This window comes from Falco cherrug, chromosome Z (assembly GCF_023634085.1).
Source record: "Falco cherrug isolate bFalChe1 chromosome Z, bFalChe1.pri, whole genome shotgun sequence".
Taxonomy (NCBI): Eukaryota; Metazoa; Chordata; class Aves; order Falconiformes; family Falconidae; genus Falco; species Falco cherrug.
In genome coordinates this window covers 35278304-35302318 of record NC_073720.1, presented here as the reverse complement: position 1 = coordinate 35302318, position 24015 = coordinate 35278304, and the positions used below count along the sequence as shown (strand labels likewise).

The 24015-nt window shown below is 39.1% G+C and overlaps 1 protein-coding gene across 2 annotated transcripts in view; it reads right to left on the bottom strand.

The window, feature by feature from the left end:
* Positions 1–23664, bottom strand: part of CCDC171 (coiled-coil domain containing 171) — a 149120-nt gene extending 125456 nt beyond the window's left edge. For both annotated transcript variants that reach the window (XM_055699131.1, XM_055699132.1), the window contains exons 1-6: positions 23567–23664; positions 20486–20657; positions 17174–17312; positions 14996–15170; positions 12039–12220; positions 6933–7079 (exon numbers count right to left, since the gene is read on the bottom strand). In XM_055699131.1, coding sequence (XP_055555106.1) covers positions 6933–7079; positions 12039–12220; positions 14996–15170; positions 17174–17312; positions 20486–20595 — 753 coding nt within the window. In that variant the 5' untranslated portion in view covers positions 20596–20657; positions 23567–23664. The remainder of the gene's footprint in view (positions 1–6932; positions 7080–12038; positions 12221–14995; positions 15171–17173; positions 17313–20485; positions 20658–23566) is intronic.
* Positions 23665–24015: the final 351 nt, after the last annotated feature.

The following is a 24015-nucleotide window of genomic DNA, read 5'->3' as shown; positions in this document are numbered from 1 at the left end:
TTCAAGGAGATTCAGTCACTCCTTATTTCCACGTGCACCTAAATAGGACAGATGAAGGCAGACATCCTAAGTAAGGTATCACACACAAACTCATGGCATCTCCAAAGTTTCCTTAGATATTCAACTGAGTCAATTTCAGCCTTAATCTAAGGAACAAAGGTATCTGGGATCTGTTCCCATAATGGCACAGACAGAATTGTGACTTAGGAGAAAATAAAAGTGACTAAGAAAACTTCAGTGCCAGCCTTAGAACTTGTGCACGACCATGCTGTATGTTTAATCTCTCAACATTCAGTCACTTTTTCCAATGTCCTGTTGCAGGTCAATGCTAATATGGTTTCTAGGAGACATTTTCTGCATGCTAACAGTTTGCAGTACCATTTTCCAAACTGGCCTTTGTGGCTTCCACTTTTCTGAGTCCCTCACACCTGCTCTAAGTACTGCAGTATTTGTGAATATTGGGGTACTCCATACTGAATGAATACTGAAAGAGTAATCCAGTATCCTACATTTGTGCAATGCCACAGCCATGAAAATGTAATCATTTGACATTTGAATTTACATCAAGATACCCTTTACCAGAGAAGCAACACAGAAAACAACAGGAGAAAAGATAGAAGTACATTTACAACAGTTACTAAGTTTAGATACAGTAATACAAGTATTTTTTTTTCTTCTCTGCTTCTATTTAGCCCACAATATGAACAATTTTTCAGTTTTATTTTACTAACAAGTTGTCAAGATACTTATACTTCCCCATGGCTGAGGTCCAACCTCTATGTGAAATGCTCAGCTAAATTAAAAGTTTCAAGAGTGAAGAGGACATACCTCATATCTGGATCATCATCCACTCATTCTGTGTGCTTCAATATTCAGATTAAGATCTTACTTCTTCCTACTTAAAAGCAATTCCCTATGATTCATAAGTCAAATCAGGAGGCCAGGTCTAAACATATCTTTAGAAGATGTGCTGACCACTTCCACCTAGCGTTAGAAAAGTTGATGCCTCTTGATTGTGGTAAGGTGGAGCCATCTCCTGTCCGGATAATAAACAACCTTTCAATAACTATAAAGTTACTTAACTACTTAACTACAAACAATCCTTAACCACTTAAATAAATGTTCTTTCAGTCTGACCGAGTGTGGTCAACCTTCACTATAAATATTTCCTGTATATGAAGTCTAGAGTAACATCTGTCATTGACAGAGGAGCCATATTTGACCTGCACAATACCACATAAACAACTTCACTGGCATGGGGGCTGTAAGATAAGCCATATGCTTGGCTTTACATTAAAAAAAAAAAAGAATAAAAACAACTAGGACTGCTAAATTGACATAATTTGGTTGCCTTTGGATAAAGTCCATTCCAAACTGCAACTGAGCTCCTTCCTGCTAGTGAACTCATCTGAACTGCTTTCACTTTCTACAGTACCTTGAGGGGAAAAAGATGACCCTTTTGGTTCTCATGCTTAGTAGCTGGTAAACCCCTTAACAGTACATGAACTGACACTGTTACTTTATACATGCACATACACAAGATTAACACGTGACTTGTTACTAACTCCCGCTAAGGGCTACATAAGACAGTATTCAAAGAACTTCAGTCTCATTGTGAGGCAAGAGTGAACAGCCTTCAAACTGGACTTGAATAAAATGCATAGGAGTTGATAAAGAGGAATTTCCTCTCAGAAAGAAAGTCCATTGCGTCAATAAGCTTGTCACTGGAGAAACCTGAACTTTGGAGCCACCACAGAGATACCACTACAAAAACTGCAGCACTTAGAGGACATACAAGACAGTCAGAGTAGCTAGAATTCCTAGATGCCAGTTGTGCATTGTGCAGACATTAGAAAGCAGTGGATTAAGCAGGGATAAGCCATCAAGAGTGTGTAGTCATAAAAGACAAAAAGTAGTTTAACCAGCAGCACTGTTAATTGGCTTAGGAATGTGGCCTCTCTTGCACTGCTTGGAGCTTTCTCAAGTCTTTCTTATGAGAACTGTAACTTAGCTTATGCTACAATTTATGGTAAAATTAATAACAAGCAGGGGGGGGAAAAGCAGTTCTGCAGGTTTAGGAGTTTGGTTTTATTTTTAGCTGGGACCTAAATTTTGTGTTTGATCGACTCGAATACAGTAAGAAATGTAACACACCCACAGCCTTAAAGTATGCACATGCACCTTCTGCAAATACAGAAACGGACCATCCCTCAAGTCTTTGCCGCCATCTCTCCATCATAGCAGCATCACCAAACAGTAGAAGATAACACATTTAGCAGGACATGAAAAGGTCAATATGCTTATGGGTGGGGAAGCAGGAAGGGCAAAGTGAAAGCTAAGTGAATGGTCTTTAAATGGTAACTCAAAGTCTCAGAAATATGGCAACTTACTCAAGTCTCAGAAATAAAATGGACCAAGTTATGGGATGTTTTTCAGGCCCCATGAAAAAGGCTTAAAAAATTCAAAAGACCTTGAGCTCCAGCTTACTAAGAGTTGGCAGCCTCAAATGCATAAAAAGAAAATACAAAATCACTATTAAGAGAGAGTTTAAAATTTATGAACCAACAATTCCGTTTCTTGTGGTAAAATCCACATTAGCATTTCTTTCACTGTTTGTCAAACAGTTTTCCCATGCAGCTTTTTGGCAGCTAGACACATCAGAAGAAACACTATTTTATATAAAAATTGCTTTATATTTCCCAAGAAATCATCCTTCCAGAGCAGTGAAGCTAAAGGCTAAAATAAAATACACTGGTTCCAGGAAACTGATTATCAGAAATAGTAGCATCTTGTTGAGTTCAATATATACACATCAGGAATTTTTTTGACTACTGAATTGAAGGCTAAAGATACATAATAATAATAATAATAATAATAATAATAATAATAATAATAATAATAATAATAATAATAATAATAATCATAAGGTTCCCAATTTAAATTTTTCTGGTATAGTAAGTGTTCCACTTCAGAAGGACTCCATGTCCACGCAGTAATATACCACACTGGTATCACTGCAAACTGAAAAGCTAGCAGGTTCAGCTGTCTTTCAAGTGAAGAGTCCACAGGAACTTGCTATTATTCTTTCTCTTCAGTTTTAATTCCAAAAACTAGAAATGTCTTCTTTTAGACCATGTTCAGAATAATGATTGAAGCATAAAACCATGCGAATATTAAAAAAGAAGAGGAGGCAGACTTTCTTCACCTTGCTTTCTTTATAATATAGTCTATCAGATAATGTTTTCATAAATATAAGTGCCATTGTACAAAAAGATTCTCAATTTAACACCTCCTTTCATTACTTAAGCAATTATTTTCCCATGGATTTCTCCCTTATGTCCAGCAGAGGGTAGTACAGGAACAGCCTTGTGAACTCCAAAAAAAGTTCATCCTTACTGCATATTGTGACAGTTTAACCTCAGCCAGCAATTAAGTACCATGCAGATGCACACTCGCACCCTCCTCCCCGGAGAGGTGGGGAGGAGAATCAGGAAGGAATGTAAAACTCGAGGGTTGAGATAAGAAAAAATTCATAACTGAAATAAAATAAAAACAAAAGAACAGCAGTAATGATAGCAGTAACAGTTATATTGAAAAGAAGAGAGAAGGGGAGAAAAATGAAATCCAAACAGAAGGGAGGAAAGAAAACAAGTGATGCACAACAAAACCACTCACCACCTGCTAATGAATGCCCGGCCAGCCCCACCTACCCCCTAGTTTATATACTGAGCATGACATCCCATGGTATAGAATACCCCTTTGACCAGTTCAGGTCAGCTGCCCTGGCTGTGTTCCCTCACAATTTCTTACACCCCTCCAGCCCTCCCACCGGCAAGGCCTGAGAAATCAAAACGTCCCTGATTACACTGTTCCCACACCAAACCCAAAACACAGCACTGAACTAGCCACCAAGAGGAATAACTATCCCTGCCGAAAACAGGACACATACCTAATGTATAATATAAAGATTATAAGATTGCCTTTTACTTAGAATTACACCACGCTTCACAGAAATCACCCTTAAGTTCACTCCCATCAAGAATTTAAGTACTAATTTTCTAACCAAATGCCCATTAACACAAGGTACTCCACGTGGAAACTGAAATAAGGTATGTCTCCTATGTCCATCCTCCCACAAAAAACAACTTTCAATCTTGAAGCTACAAATTCCATGAACAAATACAGGCTACTTCATGAAAAAATTTAGACTATACTTTCTGGGGTGTATTGCTTTAAGGCTTCTGTACCTGAATGGAAATCCATCTCAAATACTGACATCACAGGCAAAAATACAAACTGTATTTAACCACAGCTGGAAGTACAGGACTAGTCATCAGAAATTTATCCGTACCTCTAACATGGGTAATACTTATGCCTATACGTTAAGGAGTTTTAAACGGACAGCTAGAACACCACAGAACTATGTGAGAGTAATACCAAATGGGCAGAAACACAAGGAGACCTTGGCATGTTAGCACACAGTGAAACCTACTGCTCAGGCTTTAGTGCCCTTCTTTAAGGCCTCTTCCAGAACGTATGGGAAGAATTTGGCAACTAAGAATGTGATCCACAGAAGCTAGCATGCTAGTGAGCAGTTAAGGCAGAGAGGAGGAAATTCTACTGACATCAATGTGTTTAAATCCCACAATCTCCAGGCTTCACAGAGGCACTTCTTACTTGGGAATGCAACATGCCCTTTTATAAAGGGCATAGTCCTTTCCTTCAAACGCAATTAGAAGGGAAGATTGTGATTATCTCCCCCCTCCTTTATGCAAAAAGTCTGTCTTGAACAGTCCCCCATTTCCTTCCCTCTCAGCCTCCAAGCACAAAATTCCAGTAACTGAGCTACAGAGCAGATTTGGTCCCTTTGGTTGAGGTCTTTCCACTCTGTTTCCGCATGAAGGACAAATACCTTTGCTTGACTGAGTTCCAGAAGGTAAGAGAAGAAGAGGAATGACACATTTAAAAAATCAAAAAAAGGTTGCAGTTAGGATTCAAACTCTGTTAATATGAAAGTGTTTCTCAGTATACAATAGGTGGGGAGGGGACATGGATGAGAGAGCAACTTAAAACAGATTTTATTAACCTGAATTTTGAACTTCAGAATGCTTGCAGCCTTTCATGACCACAGAAAAGGGAGAACAAATTTTGCACTACAAACAGCAATGCAGAGTACTGGTACCTTGTAAGATGCAGGTGATGCTGTTGTCACAGACTTTTCTGGAGTTTGAGTCCACTATCCAATATGAAATCTAGAGTAACCCATACTGAAAACTTAAAAGGATCTAATGCTTTCGCTTCTTAAAGAATAAAGGTATTTTCAGAGTTCCCCATTAGTTCACACCTCTGATTTAAAGTATCGAATGGGTAAGTTATTTCTGTAGGCCCTTTCAGACACTTACACACATGCAATTTACCTTTAGGATAGTAGAATGAGATGGAAATGGACCAAAGCGTATGCACTACAGTCTAACTTGGACTTTTTTTTTTTTAATTCATAGGGACTTGTGCTTATTTGTATGAAGTTTTGAATACAAGAGGTTTCGTCACAATTTAATAAAAATTACAGTATCTTAGCTGACTGTGGTTAACAGATAGCATTCCCTGATAAAACCATCTCCAGGACACAGCATTTTCAAGGAACTGATTGCCTCCTTTCCAAATTTACAGATTGTGAGTACACCAAATCAAAATACTTAGAAAGATAAAACAATTCACTGCCTTGCTCCTCCTGCTTTCAGCTCATGATTCCTATGTTAATATATTAAAAGCCATGAAGCCACAAAAAAGCCCTTGTTCATGTCCTTGGAAGCAAAAATCTTTTTTTTTTTTTTAACAGGAGTATTGGAACTTCACAGTAAAACAGCATTTTCCAGCTAAAGGTAGTTCTGCCTAGGCCAACATGTGCAGCGCAAAATACATCACAATAGATTTCCTGTAGATCTCTCCGAAGGCACAGAAGTCTACCTTGTTGGTCAATAAGTCAGTGGTTTTAGCTGATGAGCTTTGATCTTCCCTGTAGGAATTTTCTTTTGTACTTCACCTTTAATGGAGGGCTCTACCCACATAGCAAACAATGCTTTAAATACTTTTTTTGCCTTTAAGGGATAACAGAACTAACACAGCTGAAAACTGTATCTCACTTATTTCTTTAAGGGCTCCCAACATCCTGCAAGTGCCATTTCTTTAAAATTTGTTGCAGAAAATACTTAAAGATGCCTCTGGTAAAAAACTTAAATCAGGATAAAGAATCATCTGGACCCTGTGCCTTTCTGCACTGACAAATGTTCTGCCAAGGAAGTCTTAGTCCAGACTGTACATACAGATAACATAGTTCCTACAGAGCCTACCAGTGGACAAACAAAGACAGAAATAGCAGTTTAGTGAAAGGAATACATTTACAAGTTATTAGTCTTAATTCCAGACTTCTCAGCAACAGGGGTCACTCAACAGACAGGCAAACTAAAACTATCTGTAGCGTTTAAGTCTAGATAGAAAGAGGTTGCCGTTAACACCACTGTGATCTTCCAGTATGCTATTCTCTCTACCTAGCACACCATCTGGTGACTCTCTCAGCTCCAGTAGATTCTCCATCACAAGTTCACTAGTTCTCAAAATCTGTTCTTAATGCAAACAGATAGAAAGATAGACAAATGGAGAGGTTAGGGAAAAGATGCAATTTCCTAAAGTTAGCCTTGTTTGCACGCTTACATAAACCTTTTCCTATCTGCTACTCAAACACCAGTCTCGAGTCAGGTACACAGTGTAAGTGGCACTTGCCTGTTCAGGCTTTTCCACAAAACATAAGTTCAACATTTTGTTAATCGAGTACTCAGAATTCATAGCATAACTGGGTGATTCCACCCCTCAAAAATGAAATTGCTTAGTGTCAGTGCTTGTTGAGACTAACAGCAACAGTCAAAAAGCCTTACTTTAAGCTCTTTTTTAAGTCGCTCCTCTCGTTCAACACTGTATTCAAGCTCATTGGCCTGGCATCTCAGCAACTCAGTACAGACATTGTGTTCCACCTCCACCTCTTTCATTTTCTCACGCAAATTTTGCAGTGTATTATTCTGCTCCTAGAAAAAACAAAGCATAGAGATACTTTTACTAAGATAAAGTATTACAGTAAACAGTTCAAAAAATAAATACTTTGTGAATGGAAACTGCATTAGATTGGGTTATTAAAATCTAACACATCAGCATGTCAAGAGAACCATTTACCCAACAGCAGACATGCTCTTCATTCACCAGCAGGTAAAATGTGTTCATTCAAAAATCACTATAAGCATGACCTGTGATACTAAAATCAGAGCCAACTACTCACAGGAAAACTTACTCTCTAAAGAGTACAAGACTGCTCTTCCAATCTCTTCTCTCCTTCAGCAGAATGGCAATGATGGAAGAGGAAAACAGTTAAGTATGATTTAATGATACACAGGGACAGAAGTTCTATTTTGTTCTGGTCTTAACTGTCAGAACTTGAAATCAGATCAGAAATTTTTAGAAGTAGTTACTCCCATAGATTAAATAATCTTCACTTCTGCTACTCTGAAAAAGACTTTCTTCTGTCTATAAGCTGAATTACTTCAAAAAACCATCTACATGAACTACGAAGTTCTCAGTAGAATAACCAAGTTGTTTCCCACTATTTCTGCATTCAGAAGCTGAACCAAGCTACAGGCTAGGATAATTACTAACACTACGGGACTCTGCAGCTTTGTGGAGTCACTGCTACAAAATCCACATTCACAACACACCAGACTCAGAGGAAAGTAGCCAAATAATGACCCCCCAGTAGCCTAGTGCATGCTTAAGCTGGAGATCTGAGAAGTCTCAAAAGGAATAGCTTTGGTCTAGTGGACAGGAATAAGCTTTTCCATAACTAGCATCAGAAACAAGACACAAATCCAGTGATTTAGTTGGGGTACCTTTGGAGACCCAATTTGTTAAAATTACTTTCTGTGCAAAACACGTAAGTTCTCTTATTCATTTACTTCTACTCAACACCATAGCAAAAGAAGAAATTTTGTGAAAATAAACCAGTTGGTCTGGAAATTCTTCTATTCCTCTTACATCACATAATCTTGATCCTAGAAATTACTAATCATAAGGCATCTGCAGAACAGGGGAGGAGAAGGAGGAAACTAATTATTCATACAGAATGATTGCTTGGAAGATTGAAGTCTGACAGAACCCTGTTAATACATGAAGATTAAAGAAGTACGAGTCTTTTTCAAAGTTTGGAGGAACTTCCACTACTTGTTTTCCAGACTGAAGACAGAACACTTTGGCAACTCAAACATGACAACAAGGGAACCATGACAGGGAATCATGCCTTTTTACAGTGCCAAGTGTTACCGATTACTAACAAAAAAATTGTTTATTTTCTCTCTTCTTTCATGTGCAGGCACTATTTTTTGGCATCCTCTGAAAAGACAAGAAGTATGCATGTGAAACTCATGCACAGAAAAAAAATGGGGGCCTCCGTAAATTAAAGTATTGCAAAAATAGAATACCTGGATATGGACTAAATTTAAGCTAATCCTCTAACTTTGCCTGTAACATCAAGCCAATGTGGAGGCTTTTTACAATCAGCATGCTAAAAAAAAAAATGTTTAACCATTTTTATAGAAATCTGAAACTACTCTGACTCTCTCCACACTATAAAGATACAGAGATTTTATCTTTTCACCTGTATCCTCCAGATATTAACAGAAGTGAGCTGGGAAAAGCATACATTAAATAAGTAACGCATAGCTTGCTGGAAAATACTTAAAAGCATTTTATAATGGAAATGTAGTTAACCAGGCTAAAATTGACATGAATGCATCAAACTTGTTATGCAAGTCAACATGGCTGTGGAATTTCAGAATCTTAAAGAAGTGTCTGAACTTTTCAGACACGTAAAAAAAATTATATATATGTACATGTATACCTGCATGTCATATACACACTTACTACATATATATGATTATGAAAAACATGTCTGATTTTTTAAAAAAACACTTATGTAAGCAAGATGATTTCTCAACTGATCTAAGGAAAAATTGAGTGCTTCTGTGAATATTATATTCTGACTAACCACAAGGTGATGCTATTGCACCTACTATGGAACTCCAACGTCTTTTATTATGAAGCTGATGGTATGTCTGCTAAGCACACCCCACAGAAAGCACTCTACAAACCTGTTAGAAAGCCGAGATTACTTTTCCTCCATATCTTACAGACCCGTTTCAATAGGTTAAGCTGACTTCATTTCCACGCATACCTCAGCATTTTCATACCCAGGTTCAGAATTACAGTTCGTGAAGTGCAACTGTTTCAAGCAGGATTTGCACACATGCTTAAAATCTTGTTTCTATGTACTTATTAAGACAAAAATTCAATTCACCTTATCTAGCTTTTATTTTGTAACTCAGAATACCTATAAAACTATTTAAAACAGGCCTGTAAATACACAACACAAGACTGGAACATATCTAAAGCCATAATTTATAAACCCAGATCTTTCTCATATTTATCTGCCAAGCTTAAATCAATTAAACTTTCAAGCAACAACTAAGGCAGACAAGTCCATATTTAACATTTTTTATGGGAGGTTTTTATTTGCTGGAAAAGTCCATATTTAACATGTATGTTATATTTTTCATTTGCTAGAATTTTATAACTATCCCTAAAACCTGTAACTATGGCTATGGGCAGGGGAACACCTACAAAAGCAAACTGGGAAAATATAAAGTTTTTACTATTGAAACCAGATGAGGAGTGCACACCTAGCAGTGAATCACATTTACCTTAGAAGTGATCAGTTTTCTAGCTTTACTACATTTACCAACCAAACACCTGCCTCTGCAGATGACCTTTACTTCTGGATATACATCCATTGCCAGATGTCCCATAGTGTTCCATAATGTCCCAAGCAATCCACTGCTCCCTTGGTTCCGAGGCCAGCATCACTTCAGAGAGTGTATCTCTCCAACATTGCTCTTTTTATACAGTATTAAACTCACCGAACGTAGCTTCTACCAAACACTGTACAGAACCTAAGACAGCTCCATTCCAAAGCCTCCTCGACGTAACTTAGCCTACTATTAGCCAGAACTCAGAGCCAAAGCTCCACCCTTAGCTTGCTTTACCTGGTAACTCAAAAAAAGAAAACTGTACCTAAAAATAGGATTCCTCATAGCCTATACCTAACCCTACTTTTTCAAGCATCAACTTTGAATGGAAACTGAATCATGTTTCTGTTGGTTTGAGAAGGACCTTTAGGGTGTCACCTGTCAATCAACTCGCTTATCTCCAAAGCCTTCTCCTTCCTCGGCTTTCTCTTCTCTTTTTTTTTTTTTTTAAACTATTCCTTTATGGTTCTCTTAACTGTTCTTTAAAGCACTGCTCTACATATCCACAAAATTACTCTCTGTCCTTCATTCAGAGAAAATCCAGTTCAGTGTGATCTTTCTCCACCATCACGGCTTCTGATCATTAAACCAGCAACAGAGTGCAACTCCTTTTGCAGCCCATGCACAGAAACACCACATATCCATATGGTACCTGATTTCTACTTCAGGTCTTGTTATTCTACCTCTCTTTCCAGATCCTGCCTTCAAACAAACAGCTGAAGGGTCAGCACACATACTTTGAGAAGACACCTAATTAAGGGATTCTCTCTGCCTTAGTTTTTTAAGACCTACAGGTGGCATACAGAATCTGACCAACAGCACTAAATGTAGAGCAACAGGCAGGTTTGCTGTCAGAACTGTGCTATCAAGCTGCCAGGTAAGGACTGTTTTGTGTCATTTGGGAAGACCGTTTGGTGAAGTCCCAGACTAGAAGCTGACAGCGTGGGAGCAAAGCAGGGCTGATTTTCTGCTGCTTGACTAGTGCCCAGACCAACTGAGATAAGTCTGCCACATCTTAAAAGTAGCTAGAAAAGAAAAAAATATGAATGTAGGAAAAGAAAGAGTTTCACTAAATACAGTGATTCTCTTAGTACCAATCTGTTCTCTGCATATGTCATGCATATGCATAAATGGCTACCAGGCTTAACAGAGCCTCTATATTACACTTCTTGAAAAATATAAAGGATAACTATAGCTGAATACATGCTCAGTTTTCCTCATATGGTATTATACATTGCTAAGATTTAAGATAATTAAATTGTCAATTAAAAAGATGAAAGTTGATATAATTGTTTGCGTCCCTGGAGAGCAGGTAAAAGTTGGGTACTTTTTGTACTGAAGAAACTCAGCATTACCACACAACACTACTACAAGACTTCTTTGAAATATAATTCAGTTTTTAATAGTTTGACTGTATTTAAAAAGTGTAAAAAAAGTCTGCATTTCTATTATGTTTTACGCATTTAACACCTAAGGGATTTATGCATACCAATGCAACTCAACTTTGATAATTAATTTTTTCATGAAATACACTGAAATTCATTATCTGAAGAATAAAACAGTCTAAAACAGATTATAAGACCATCTCTTAGTATTAGATGATTTTTTTTCTAACCAAATGGCAGAATTTCCAGTAACAGGCATTTTTCATATGTGGCATGGAACAAATAATGTACAATACACAGCCAGAAATCCCATCATAACTATATGGGTTTCCTGACAGGACGTAGTCTCCATATTATAGAAATTATTTTCATGTTAACAGGCTATTAGATGTCAGACTGAGGTGGTAAGAGGGAAACAGAGTTGGAAGCTAGGTGTTGGGTGTCCTTGATTTTACTGACTTAGATCTGCACAAGAGCAAATGGGCCTCACTACCACTGTGCGTGCACTGGTAGCTCGAGTTTAGGTGTTTACCATGAAAATCAGCCACAACACATTCCACCAAAGCAAGAAAGACTCTGACACAGTAAGTTTGACTTTATAAAGCTATATTCTTCAGAAATATTCTGCAGTATTTAGCTACTTGGGGGATATTTTCCCTAAATCAGAAAAACTCCAAGCCACCACACACTCTGTACCAAAAATGTTCCAGCCATCATCTCAGGAAACTTTCCAATTATTATCACATCATACCTGCAAAACACCTTCTAGCTTGGTTCTTTCCTTAACAAGCAATTTATATTCATTCTTGCAAGTTCTGTGGATATCATCCTTCTCTCTTGCAAGTCTTTGCTGTTGTTCTTTCCACTTCTGCTGAGCAATGTGAAATGTTTTCTCAGTTTCTGCCACTTTCTGCTGAAGTTTTTCATTCAATGCTATTGTTTACAGAAAAAGAGAAAGACAGACAAGTAGCACTGCAAAGCATATTCAGAAAAAAAAATGTATAACTATCATCAGTTCTTCTGTGTATTGTGATATCCTGTGGAACACTTGAACATCAACACTTCCAGAGCGCACAACCTTCACTACAAAGAAACAATCAAATCTTGTGTTCTTATAACATCTTTCACAGAAGGAGATCTGAATACTTTAGAGATTTTTGCACGTTAAAACTCTTCTTCCGTTGGAAAAGAATAAAAACTTGAGATAACTCTTTCAAGTAAGGTCTCTATAGCATGGAGGATTTAATTTCAGGTTTCTGATTTGGTCAGCTTATTTCCAAATGTCTATTTAATATAGATATTAGTCTGCATCAGTTACTATCACTTCAACTGAGCTCAAAACTAAAGACAGGCATGTGCCCCATGAAAGGGAGTACAGCAAAACCTCAGACAGCTTGGGCTAGCAAGCAAAGGCTTAGCTGTTCCAAGGAAATTTATTGCTGCTCACCAGATTTAAATCTTGAGCCCAACAAATGCCCTGAGATAGAAGAACATTGTAGAGGAACTCATCCACAAATGCTTAAATGCCACAGAAGCCTTCATCATCTACGGCTATTTAAGCACTATGACTAGGAACTTTGCTTTGTTTTAGAAACTGGCTTTCAGATGAAAGTACTTTGTGTCAGCTTTTCATTTTACCAACTATAACTCTAACTCGCATTTAAGGGATCACCACTTTCTAACAGATTTATATTTCAAATTCACTCCAGTTTTCTGAAATGTCTTCCCAGTCAAAGAAGGATGAAACAAACAGAAGAGGCATATTAGGACAATCAATGAACACAATGATGAGAAAGGACTGTATGACAGCAGAAAGTCAAGCCTCACTGAGAACAGCAGAAAAACAATTTGGAGGAAATACTGATGAGGACAAGCCACAAATGAGGCATTCTGTCCAAGCAGCTTAGGTCGGGGTCACATCAAAGCACCAAATGAGGTGAGGAAAGCTCTGAGTGACCAGGGCAAACATGCAGTAAGTTATAAACTGCAAAAGAATTGAGGAGCAACACCATGATGATTTGACTTCTTGACAACTCTCACAGAAAAAACAACAGTTTGAGGAATTTCAACCAATGTAGTTTACTGTCTGTTAAAAGACTTCTAATTACAGATTCTGGTATTCAAAGAAATTAACAAACACACAAGAAAATACTCCTTGCCTCTGCAAAACCTCTCCTACCCACTTTTTGCTCTCCAGCCTCCTCACCACACATTAAGTTATAACGCCCAGTCCCTTCAGAGAGGTAACAGGCAGCACAGTGGACTGGGATTGCTGCACTGTGGTTTCCTCCATCAGCAGAAGTCCCTTTCGAGTCCTGCCTCTTGGTGCCTGCATGGGCAGCTACTACTTTGGCCCCAGCCCCTGCTCAGACTGCTGCTCTGTTCCCGTTTCTCCCGCTGTTTCTTTTTTTCTCTTTCTCTCTTCCTCTCAGCATTTACCACCCTTTCTGAATCACATTGTGGCAGAGGTGCCATGCATTCCCCGGTCAGCAGTTTGGAGCAAGGTGGTGGGTGGGTTTGCCTGTTGTGGAACTGGCCAGGACCAGCTTTGGGCAGACCCAGAATGCTTTCCTCCTGCACAGGTGGCCCTGCAGACCCACATCCACCACCCACACCTGCCAGCAATGCCCAATACAGTAGCCAATGAGTTTTCTAAATTAAAAAACACACACACACACACTACTAAATTGGCAAGCAAACCAGCAGTAAAGTGAGCATGCACAGAAAGAAGCACAGCTTTCCTTTAAGTGAGAAACAAGCCGCTAAAGTCTTCCGCTTGCAATCACAGGGGAATTTCCAAATGGAACATAAATGCCTTCTTCCAGCCTGCAATCCATAAGCTATTTTTCCTGTGTGTATGTTCTCCAAAGGAGTGAGAAGTTCAGCTTTCCAACCATCTTAAAAACACCTGGTATTTTAAGTACTTGCAAGTTTCCACATCTCTTTCTATTCTTGGAAGGATAAAATATCCAGGAAGAGTGCTCTGAACTTTTCATGGAACATCAAAGGTTCAGCAAACTCAGAAATTCATCTCCTGTACTAGAACAAAAAGGTATTATACCTACTTAAGTAATTAAAAATGCACCTTACTTGTAAGAATGAGAAATCTTTGTTAAGGAGGACCAAGGACTGAATAGAAAACCAGTAGGGGAAAAAAATGTCTAGGTAAAAACCCTCACTTCCACGTATTACTGTCACAACAAACATGTTCCATTACCTATAAAAAGAGAAATAAGGATGGTAAGAAAAGAAACTAGACACAAAAATTGAAAAGCTTGAGACCTTTGAAAAGGTGAAAGAAAGAAGAAGTATGATGAGAACTTCTTGAAAAAAGTTATGGAAATAGTGCAAACAAATGAATAGGAATAGACTTTCTTTTTCCCTGAAATGGAAAAGGAAGAACTGCTGGATATCGTGATAAACAGGATTACGATTCTGCACAAGGACAGCAGTGAAAGAGGGAACAACAGAAGGTATGGGGCAAGAGGAAAAAGGGTTGACAAGTTTAGCCAGTTAGTTTTAATTCACACATGAGACTGCAAGAGTTTACAAAACTCTTGCAAGTTTACAAAAGCAGACAGGTAACAGAAAGAGATCCTAGAAAAACAGCAGTAAGTAGAAAATTTAATTAAGTCACTGCTTCTCACTTGTCTTTCTGACTTGGAACTGACTTAGCCTTCATTCCATGTTTGCTTTTTTGAAACTTACCTTGCAGTTCCACAAGTCTGGTTTTTGCATCACTCAATTCCTCTTCTGCAGCATATGTTTTCAGACGAGCATCTTTTCTGGCAATTGCCAGTTCATACTCCAGACTTTGTCGAACAGCCTCTCCTTTCTCAATTTCCAACCGTAATTTGACTATCTGGCTTTCATAGTTGGATAGCTAGAAAACAAATTTGTTTCAGAAAACGGCCAATGTGCTCCTTTGAAAAAATGCAATGTTACAGAAATACACCCACAGAGTATTTTAAAAGATATTTTGAATTGCATTTATAGCTGCCTTCTTATTCCACTTGAATTTGAAATATAGTCTTGTAAATGCACAATTATGCAGGTTTTAAGTACTTTCACTGTTGTTTTCTGCAAACTCTTCCTACTCCTAGATTAATTTTCTGTACCTTAAACATACTCCTCCATTTTTCCAAAAATACACTATCGTAAGAAAACAGAAGTCATAATAAAGCCATCTTTCTGCACCTCAAATGAAAAACTGCATCAACAGAAACATATTCCACAAGCATTCTGGTAACTTTCTTTAAATTTAACACTTAAAAAAACAGTCATGTTGGAACGCTAGACCAAGATGTCTAATAACTCACAAATATATTTATAAACATAAAATTCAGTACAATAATGTTCAGTAGTCAAAACAGAATGCTACTAAATTTAGCACACAACAAACTAAGAATGGAAAATGCTTCAAAAAGTTATCTTTTCCAGATTAAGAAACATAGTCTAGTCATTGCTGCCAAAAACTGAGTCTAGAAAATCAAGTTCAAGTTATTTCAACACAACAAAGTGGACATTAAATTAAGTATTTCTCCAGAATATCTACAAAGTAGCCCTTTTAGTTCAATAGTATCACATGTAGGTAACTTAAGCACTTCCATTATCTGTAACTACACAGTATATGGATAGGGAAATAAAAAAAAGTCTCTCAAAGTAGTTTATCTATTTAAAATGCAACCTAACTTTGGGGTGCACATCACAACAGAAAAATGGTGCAGAAGATCCTTGTGCACCCCCACCTTTCAAATTCTCAATGTAAGAGGTGGTTTGGGTTTCTTTTTAAATCCAGGTAATTCCAGGGATCTATTTATAGAACCGCCCCACAACTGATGGGGCAATGGGTAAAAAATGAATTAACTAGAGCCCAAGAGCAAGTAATTGTGGAAGAAGCAGGAATCTCGTAATTTTGTACACACCCCAATACAAAATGGATATGGAACAGCAAACTTGGTTTATTGGCTGGATTTCACCCAGAAAAGATGAATAAGCACCCACACCAACTGCTCCTAGCAAACTGCTAAGAGCAGAATCATTATCTGCACTAGTAATAATACTTCTGCACCAACAGTTTAAACCAGGATATCAGCTGCCGGATTGGCATTAGCAAGTGTGGGAAGAATCTGAAGCTGATTACAACTACTGCTGTACTCAGTGCCCACCTTTCCTTACATATACTATTACAAAAGCTGATATTCAAGCTAAATAAAAGATTAATTATTTTCTTCCTACTACTTCATTTCAATACTAGTTAGCCACAACAGCACGAGGGAAAACCTTTGTAATGCAGGTAAATTATTTCCCTATGAATGAACTTCTCATTAACAAGTATGAAGTTATTGACAAACACATCACTCCATTTATACATTACACATTGTTGTAGATACTGAAAACTGAAAATTTGCGCAAGGTGAGACACTGCAAGACTTCCAAAGGATATACCAGCTGGATCTGGTGTACACAGACACACACATGCACAAAAACACTGTGCTAGGTTTGAGTTGCAGAAGATTTCCATAGAATTAAAATGACACTCTAATACTCTACAAACAACAAAAAAAGTAAGACCTAAATAACATCTTTTTATGAGGCTAGATTCAAGCTGTGCCTTTTATTTATTTGTGTCACCAGGCAATTTTATCTAACAAACTACTGGTAGCAGCAGTGACTCCTTTCCCTGCAGAAAATTTGCACTCTGATTGGGGCAACTGTAACTACCAACAATAACAGCAGAGGTGCTAACAGTTCCTATGAACAGGCATGGGGGCTCTGTACAGCTAATGACTGTGCTTTTTATACACCATGCGAGAGTATTACTTCAATGAAACATGATTAACATGTATTCCAAGAGTAAAATAAAGCAAAGAAAAAAGTCCTTACTTCTTGGTTGTGTTTAATGGATAAGTCTAATTTTTCTTTTTTAGCTTGACAGAGTTTCCTTCTCAGATCTTCAGCAGTGTCCAGTTCTGATTCATTGCTATTTTGTAGTAACTCTGACTCACACCCGGCATTATGCAAGCTGCAAAATTAGAACGTTTTCAAAAAATGTAAGTATTCCTTCTAAGTTTTAATGCTCCCTTATTTCAGTGATCAGACTGTGAGCCCAAAGTTTCTAAACATTTGCTTAGGTAAAATTATGCCACGCAGCTGTCATAATTTTGTCACAATATTGCTCTTTGAAAAAGAGTTAAAAATATTTTTTTACATTATTATATATGTCATTTTTCACATTATTTTATATATATAAGACTGGCTACCATAATTAGTTGCTCCATGCAAAAGCACAAGTTGTCAGGAGCACTAAATATGAAATACACTGTACAAAAACTTGATTAAACTAACCACAAAGTTGCCTTCAGTTCATACAGAACTCGAAGCACTGAAATAGCTCACCTTTGTCTACATTAAGTCTTACGTATTAATTACAGAAATGACAGTCTACAGGAATTTAATTATTTGGTTTTTCTAAATAAAAAAATCACCATTTTACCCCTAGGTTTGTGCACAGGCACCATTAACATTTTCCATGACTGAGAACTCTACCTGAGGATATAAGTTCTCACGTAAGTTGACTAGCAACCAAAAAAAAAAAAAAAAAAGGCACAAATGTCATCAACAAGGGTAACAGCAATTTATATTGTGTTGTCCGTAAAGACATTACTAATAACAAAGGATGAAATTTCAGGGGTTTAGCTGCAATCTATGAATATTTTATCATTTAATAAATACTAAGTCTATTTCCAACTAAAACCAAGATGGACTTCATCTACGAGATCAGAATAATTGCATGCCATCAGTAACTGTTCTACAGGGTGCCATGTACTTAACACATTTTATACATTTAATAAATGTAGGAGATAAGGATCATTAAAACCTGCATGTATTGCAAGAAAACCACAGGCACATTATTCAGCTTTCAGTGTTTACCATGAGAACCATACCCAGCGGAACTAACATTACTCAAAGGGCAAATGATCAGCAACAAGGTAAGTAAAATCACATATCATTATTTTACACAAGTCTTAGCTACTGCTGTAAGAAGAGACAGTGGTAAAACAAGCAGGAAATAAGAATCTGAACAGCCGGAGCATCTGTAAACTGTATAAAAGCCTGTTGGTGGACATCGTATAATAGGTTTGGAAGACCTTTATTTTTCCATGGCTGGGAGAAACAGAAATGAAAGAAAGGCAAGTCATCTTATTCAGAGATGATGCACATACCTATCTCAGCTAAAGACAGCTAAAGGCCAGATAGCTATGTTACCAAAGCACGAGTGAGGGAGAAAAACAGGACCCAACTGGAAAACTGGAGAGGACTAGGGCAAAGAAAGAAGGGTTATCGAAAGGGTAACCATTTTGTTAAGTTTGCAGGCAGTAGGGAGGTCGTTTTGCTTCTTTGATCCTGATGATATTTAATACTTCTTGCATAGACAGCACACTGAATGCAAGCAAGGGAATGAGTACTTTTGTAAAGTAAATTTAAAAATACCTTTAAGTCTTCAAAGTACATGACATTGCTTTGTACAGCAATCAGCTTCAAGAAAGCTGGTCCTTCCAATTCCTATATTAATTATCCAGGGGCAGGGAGAAAGAGCACAATGGAGATAGTGCACCACAAAACTTCAATTCAGAGGAACATTTAACTATGTGATTAACTGTTGTGCTTAACTGGAGGGGGTGGGGGGTGGGGCACCACACACAAACCAAAACAAGTTACAAAACATCACAATTAAGAGTAAATTAGGGACATTACAGAAATGAAAAATGTGCATAATGGCATTAAAACACAACAGCACAACAATAACTTCTGGGAAAAAAATGTTGAACTCATTAAATAATGTTTTCTGCACAGCTTCCAAACTCACAACGCCACTACTGAAAAATTAAAAATGTACTGAGAACAAAAATAGGGTTTTCTGCTTTATAGAATCAAATTTAATCAGCTACTAAAAAAAAAAAAAAAAAAAAAAGGACGGACTATTACTATGTTAACAACTTCATTATTTTATTTGTCTACTTAAACATTTCCAAATAAAATAGAGATCAGCCTTAAGAACTCTTATTTCTGTGGTATTTTCTTCAATCATCACAGCATCCTCAGCACATGCAGTACTTCATGAAAGCTTCATAGTACCTATTGTAGGGGATTTTTCCTTCCATATTCATATTACAGGTAGAAGTGCTATAAGCATAAACCTCTGGGAAGCTTAAATCAAAGACAAAACCACACAAAATCCCTGGAAAGTTTCACAGAATGTACAATTTGCAGTCTGAAAGGAATTCAGAGAATGCTTTGTACTTCCATTTTCATATATTAATAGTTCATCAATCATTGGTTTTGAATAAAAATACATATTTTACCAACTACATCGTATCTAATAAACCATTTTTAGTAGTTTTTTAAGAAAGCATGTAAGCAAGTGAAATCACTTTTGAGTTCTACATTGCAGAATGACTTTATGTAACTCAAAAACTTGAAATTCACATTCACTTTGCACGTCACAATTCACACTGCATGTTACAGTATACATAGAACACTGCAGAAAAACATGTTTTCAGTAGCTTTTCTTCAATATGTGGCAGAAAATGTAATTTTCTAACAGAGATAAATTTTCTTTCATTTATTAGCTAGCAGTGAAATTTTGCTTAACTTCCCCAGCTGAAGGAGTAGTCTGCAGTCTCATTTCCTAACCAAAATTCATATTCATGGAATGTTGCTGTTCCTGTATCATTCGCAGTTTTGTATAATCAGACTTTAAATGTGACAAATAGCTCTCACAGCTAAGGTAAACTTCATGAATTAATGCTTACTTTAATTGCACCAAAGATCAACACATATAAGGTTATAAAAAATAAGAGCCATGTGCAAGACCTAAAGCTAACCTCTCCCACCACAGCTAATGCAGGAAATCATTCTGTAACTCCAGGTAGATGTTCCTAACTGCAGACATGAACACCCTCTTATCTCTAAGTCACATCTCCTATGGTCCTGTGTGAATTCTTGCACATGGGATGACCAGTATACATGTCTTCAAGTAAATAGTTTCATCTAACAACTACATTGACATGGCACAGCTTGCATAGCTCTCTGGTTCTTCTTCAATCTGTATCATATCATTTCAGGGATCTAGAAAATAAACCACAAAAACATGAACCTCATAACTAGACTTAAAAATACAGAAGTGGGGCTTACCATTTAGCTTCCATGACAACGTAGCTGACTGGAGAGGGCAAACTCACAACATCCAATATGCAGCTTTTTAAACCTATAAAGTCTGGAGAATGAACATCACTTTCACCCATATATACTTCTACTTGAAAAGCTTCAAAGATTACTCTTTTTCCTGTTATAATAACATCAAAACCTGTAACAGAAACATGCTTTAGTTTATTTGGCCACATAATAAAAGAACCACTTGTTAACACTCACAAAACAGTTACCAAACTGTTACTGCTATGTCAAACAAAGAATCACCACCAATTGGAATCTGACATCAGTTTTAATCAACAAAAAGTGGTGGTAGTCCTCTAAGCTTCAATATTGCAGACTAAAAAAAAAACAAACCATATTTTGTAGTATATCCACTGCCAGAGTTTTCAAAAGGGTGCCAATACAAAATGTTACGCTTGCATAGATTGTTCCCCTACATTCTCTATTCTCCTAAGATGATCACAAACTCCATTTCTCTTCAAAATAATTTTAGAGGAGATAAATGCATGTACTATCATTTCTTCAGTAGGTCAATATCCAAGGTTTGCTGTCTAATAGCAGCCTCTAACATAGCAAGTCTCCTGTTTCATAAACCTGGAATTTTCTACCTGAGTTTATTTCTGCTGTATTAATGGTATCAGCACTATTTAGGGGTATACAGGAAGAATATTGAATTGGACTGTAACTCAGCTCACCTTGAAAAGAAACTCATTAAATTAATGTTACTGTTCCTGTATCATTCGCAGTTTTGTGACAAGAAGAAATCAATACACATATTTGTTACATAAGCCCTAAAAAAACCTTCAAGATTTAAAGTTGAATAGCAAACTCATTTGTAAGTTCTTTCCATTAATTAAAGCAAGGTAACATGAAAAACAAGCAGTTTTCAACAGTCAAGATTAATGAGCCATGAAGGTCTGCTTGTCCATCTGCTGTGGAGTTCACATCTATAATAACTAACTAAGGGTAATTTGCTGATCAAATGGGCTTTTAACAAAAGGAATGATCTTGCCGTAACAGATCTGAGAATGTTTTGTCTGGTGAGAGAAGAGTTAACCGTTAACCATGAGGTTGGAGATGTACCTCCTCAAGACCAATGTTAAACCATAATCTCAAGTTACTATGACAACTTTTGTCTTTGTCTAGACTTTACTGTAAAAATAGTTTAGTTTGTAATGTACAGCTTCTTGCCACGGGACTGAGAGCATAACTGTTTGCTTAAACCGGCCTTGAAGCTGAGATTAAAAGGGCTGTGTTACCTGTTGGAATTTGCCGGCCTGGATGGAGCTGTGACTCCCCAGCCACCCAGTGCGCTGTTTTTGCTTTCCTGCCTTAATAAACACTTAGCAAATTTATTTCGAACTCTGGCTATTTCAATTTCAACTATAACAATATCTGTACTCATGTCCATAACAAGAAACTACCCGGGACTCCATCTTTACCATCTCCAGCTTACAGCCACACGTTTGCCAAGTTTATTTCTGTTGGACTGAACACAGAAGTACTTGGTGTAATATATTAATTATAAACTGATTTTGTCCATTCCATCTGCTAATAATCTGCACTAGAAATACAGAGGAGAAAAAATGCACTTCTGCTTCAAACCATAATTTTAACAGAAAAAATGCACTTCTGTTTGAAAGTATAACTTCAACAGAACATGCAGCAAGAATAAACCTATTCTTTCTAAATATTTTTTTATTACAGAAAAGCATAACAACTGGTGTCCACAGTTATCATACCGCTTTATATTCAAACATGCAGTTATTCCAAAATGTCTTCAAAATCAAGTGGAGTAATATGGGCCAATGTCACATCCACATCATTCTGCAGATTGACAACTACCATAAACTACTGAAGTCACACGGGGGGGCGGGGGGGGAGGGGAATCTCTGGAGTGTTTTCTGGGAATCCTAATTATTTTGGATATGCAACATCCCTCTCTTAAAATATCAACAGCTCGTTTATTAGTGCACAAATGGATACACTCCCAAACCATGCTATTTCATTTAGTAAAAGAAGTATTCAAGAGGCATGGAATGGCTCATAGGAGCGCCACAATTAAACAAAGCAGTCTAAGAAATGTTTTGCTTGAGGAGTTAATACATTTGATGGGTGTCACCTAAAAACAATTGTGTCATAATCTCCTCACGAACTTCTGAATACCCTTAACAAACTTCACCACGGCTGCCGATTTAGATTGAATACAAAGCAAGAAATTGTTTACTGTCAGGGTCGAGTCACCGCAGCAGGCGGAGCAGAAAAGCTACAGATGCTCCATCCCTGGAAGCATCGGGATGAGACTGGACGGGGCCTTGGGCAGCCTGGTCGAATGAAAGCTGACCCTAACCGGGGGGGGGGGGGGGGGGGGGGGGCGGTTGGGGGCGAGGAGCTGGACTAGATGATCTCTGAAGGTGCTACCCAAGCCGTTCCATGATCGAGACTACCCAAAATACCTCTAACCATGACCTTAAGATGTACTACTTTCACACATATAAAGCCAGGCATAATTCACGTGTCTGCGCTAGAACCTACAGAAACTCATCGGCAACTGTTTCAGCTAACAGACTCGCCAGACATTCATTAACGTAGACCAAAAACTCTATGCAAGCCAAAAAGCAGGGCAACAGCATAACTTTACTACGCTTACACCAAAGTTTACACTCGCTTCAGCACATGCCGCGCCCGTTGCCCGGGCGGTGCGTCCGGCAGGCCCGCGCCTCCTGCTCCGCGGGAGGGGGGGCGGGCGCCCAGGGAAGGGCTCCGGCAGCACCGACCGCGGCCGCCGCCCGAAACCCGCCGCCGACCAGAAACCAGCAGGAAGCCCCACGGCCGCTACCGGCGCCCGGAGCGCCGAGCGCCGCCGGCCTGGCGGGGCTCTGCGGGGCGGCTCCGCGGCCCGCCCGCCGCCCCAGCTGCGCTCCAGGCAGCGCGCCGCCAGCGACTAACGCTTCCGCACGGCTGCGGCGGCCGGGGCGCTCGGGAGCCATGCGTGAGGCGCCCGCGCCGCTGGCCACAGAAGGAGCACGTCCCGCCGACACACCGCCGCCAGCCCCGGCCCACCTCTCCGCGGCCGCCGGCGAGCCGCGCCATCGCTGGGGCCCGAGGCGACCGACGCGGCGCGGCCCCGCCCGGTCCCGCCCTTCCTTCCCAACGGCGACTTCCGGCTTCGCCCGTACCTCGAGGCGGCGCGCGGTGGGTCCTAGCAACGCCGCCGCTCCTGGCAACGCCGCCGCTCGGCGCTGGCGGGCGGGGCATCGCGCATGCGCCGGGAGGGCGGCGGGACGCCCGGCGGGCACCCGGCAGCTGCCCAGTGCCGCGCCCCGGGCTGTCGCCTCGCTTGACCGCCAGCGAGCCGCCGGTATCCCGCCCGCCGCCCCCCGCCCCGCTGCCGGGGACGGTTCCGGCTCCCTGGGAAGCGGAGGCGCGGTGCCGCTGAGGAGGCCGGGCGCGGGGCTCGGCGCGCCCACCGTCTGTGCCGCCCTCCCTCCCTGGGGGCTTGCGCCGCGTCC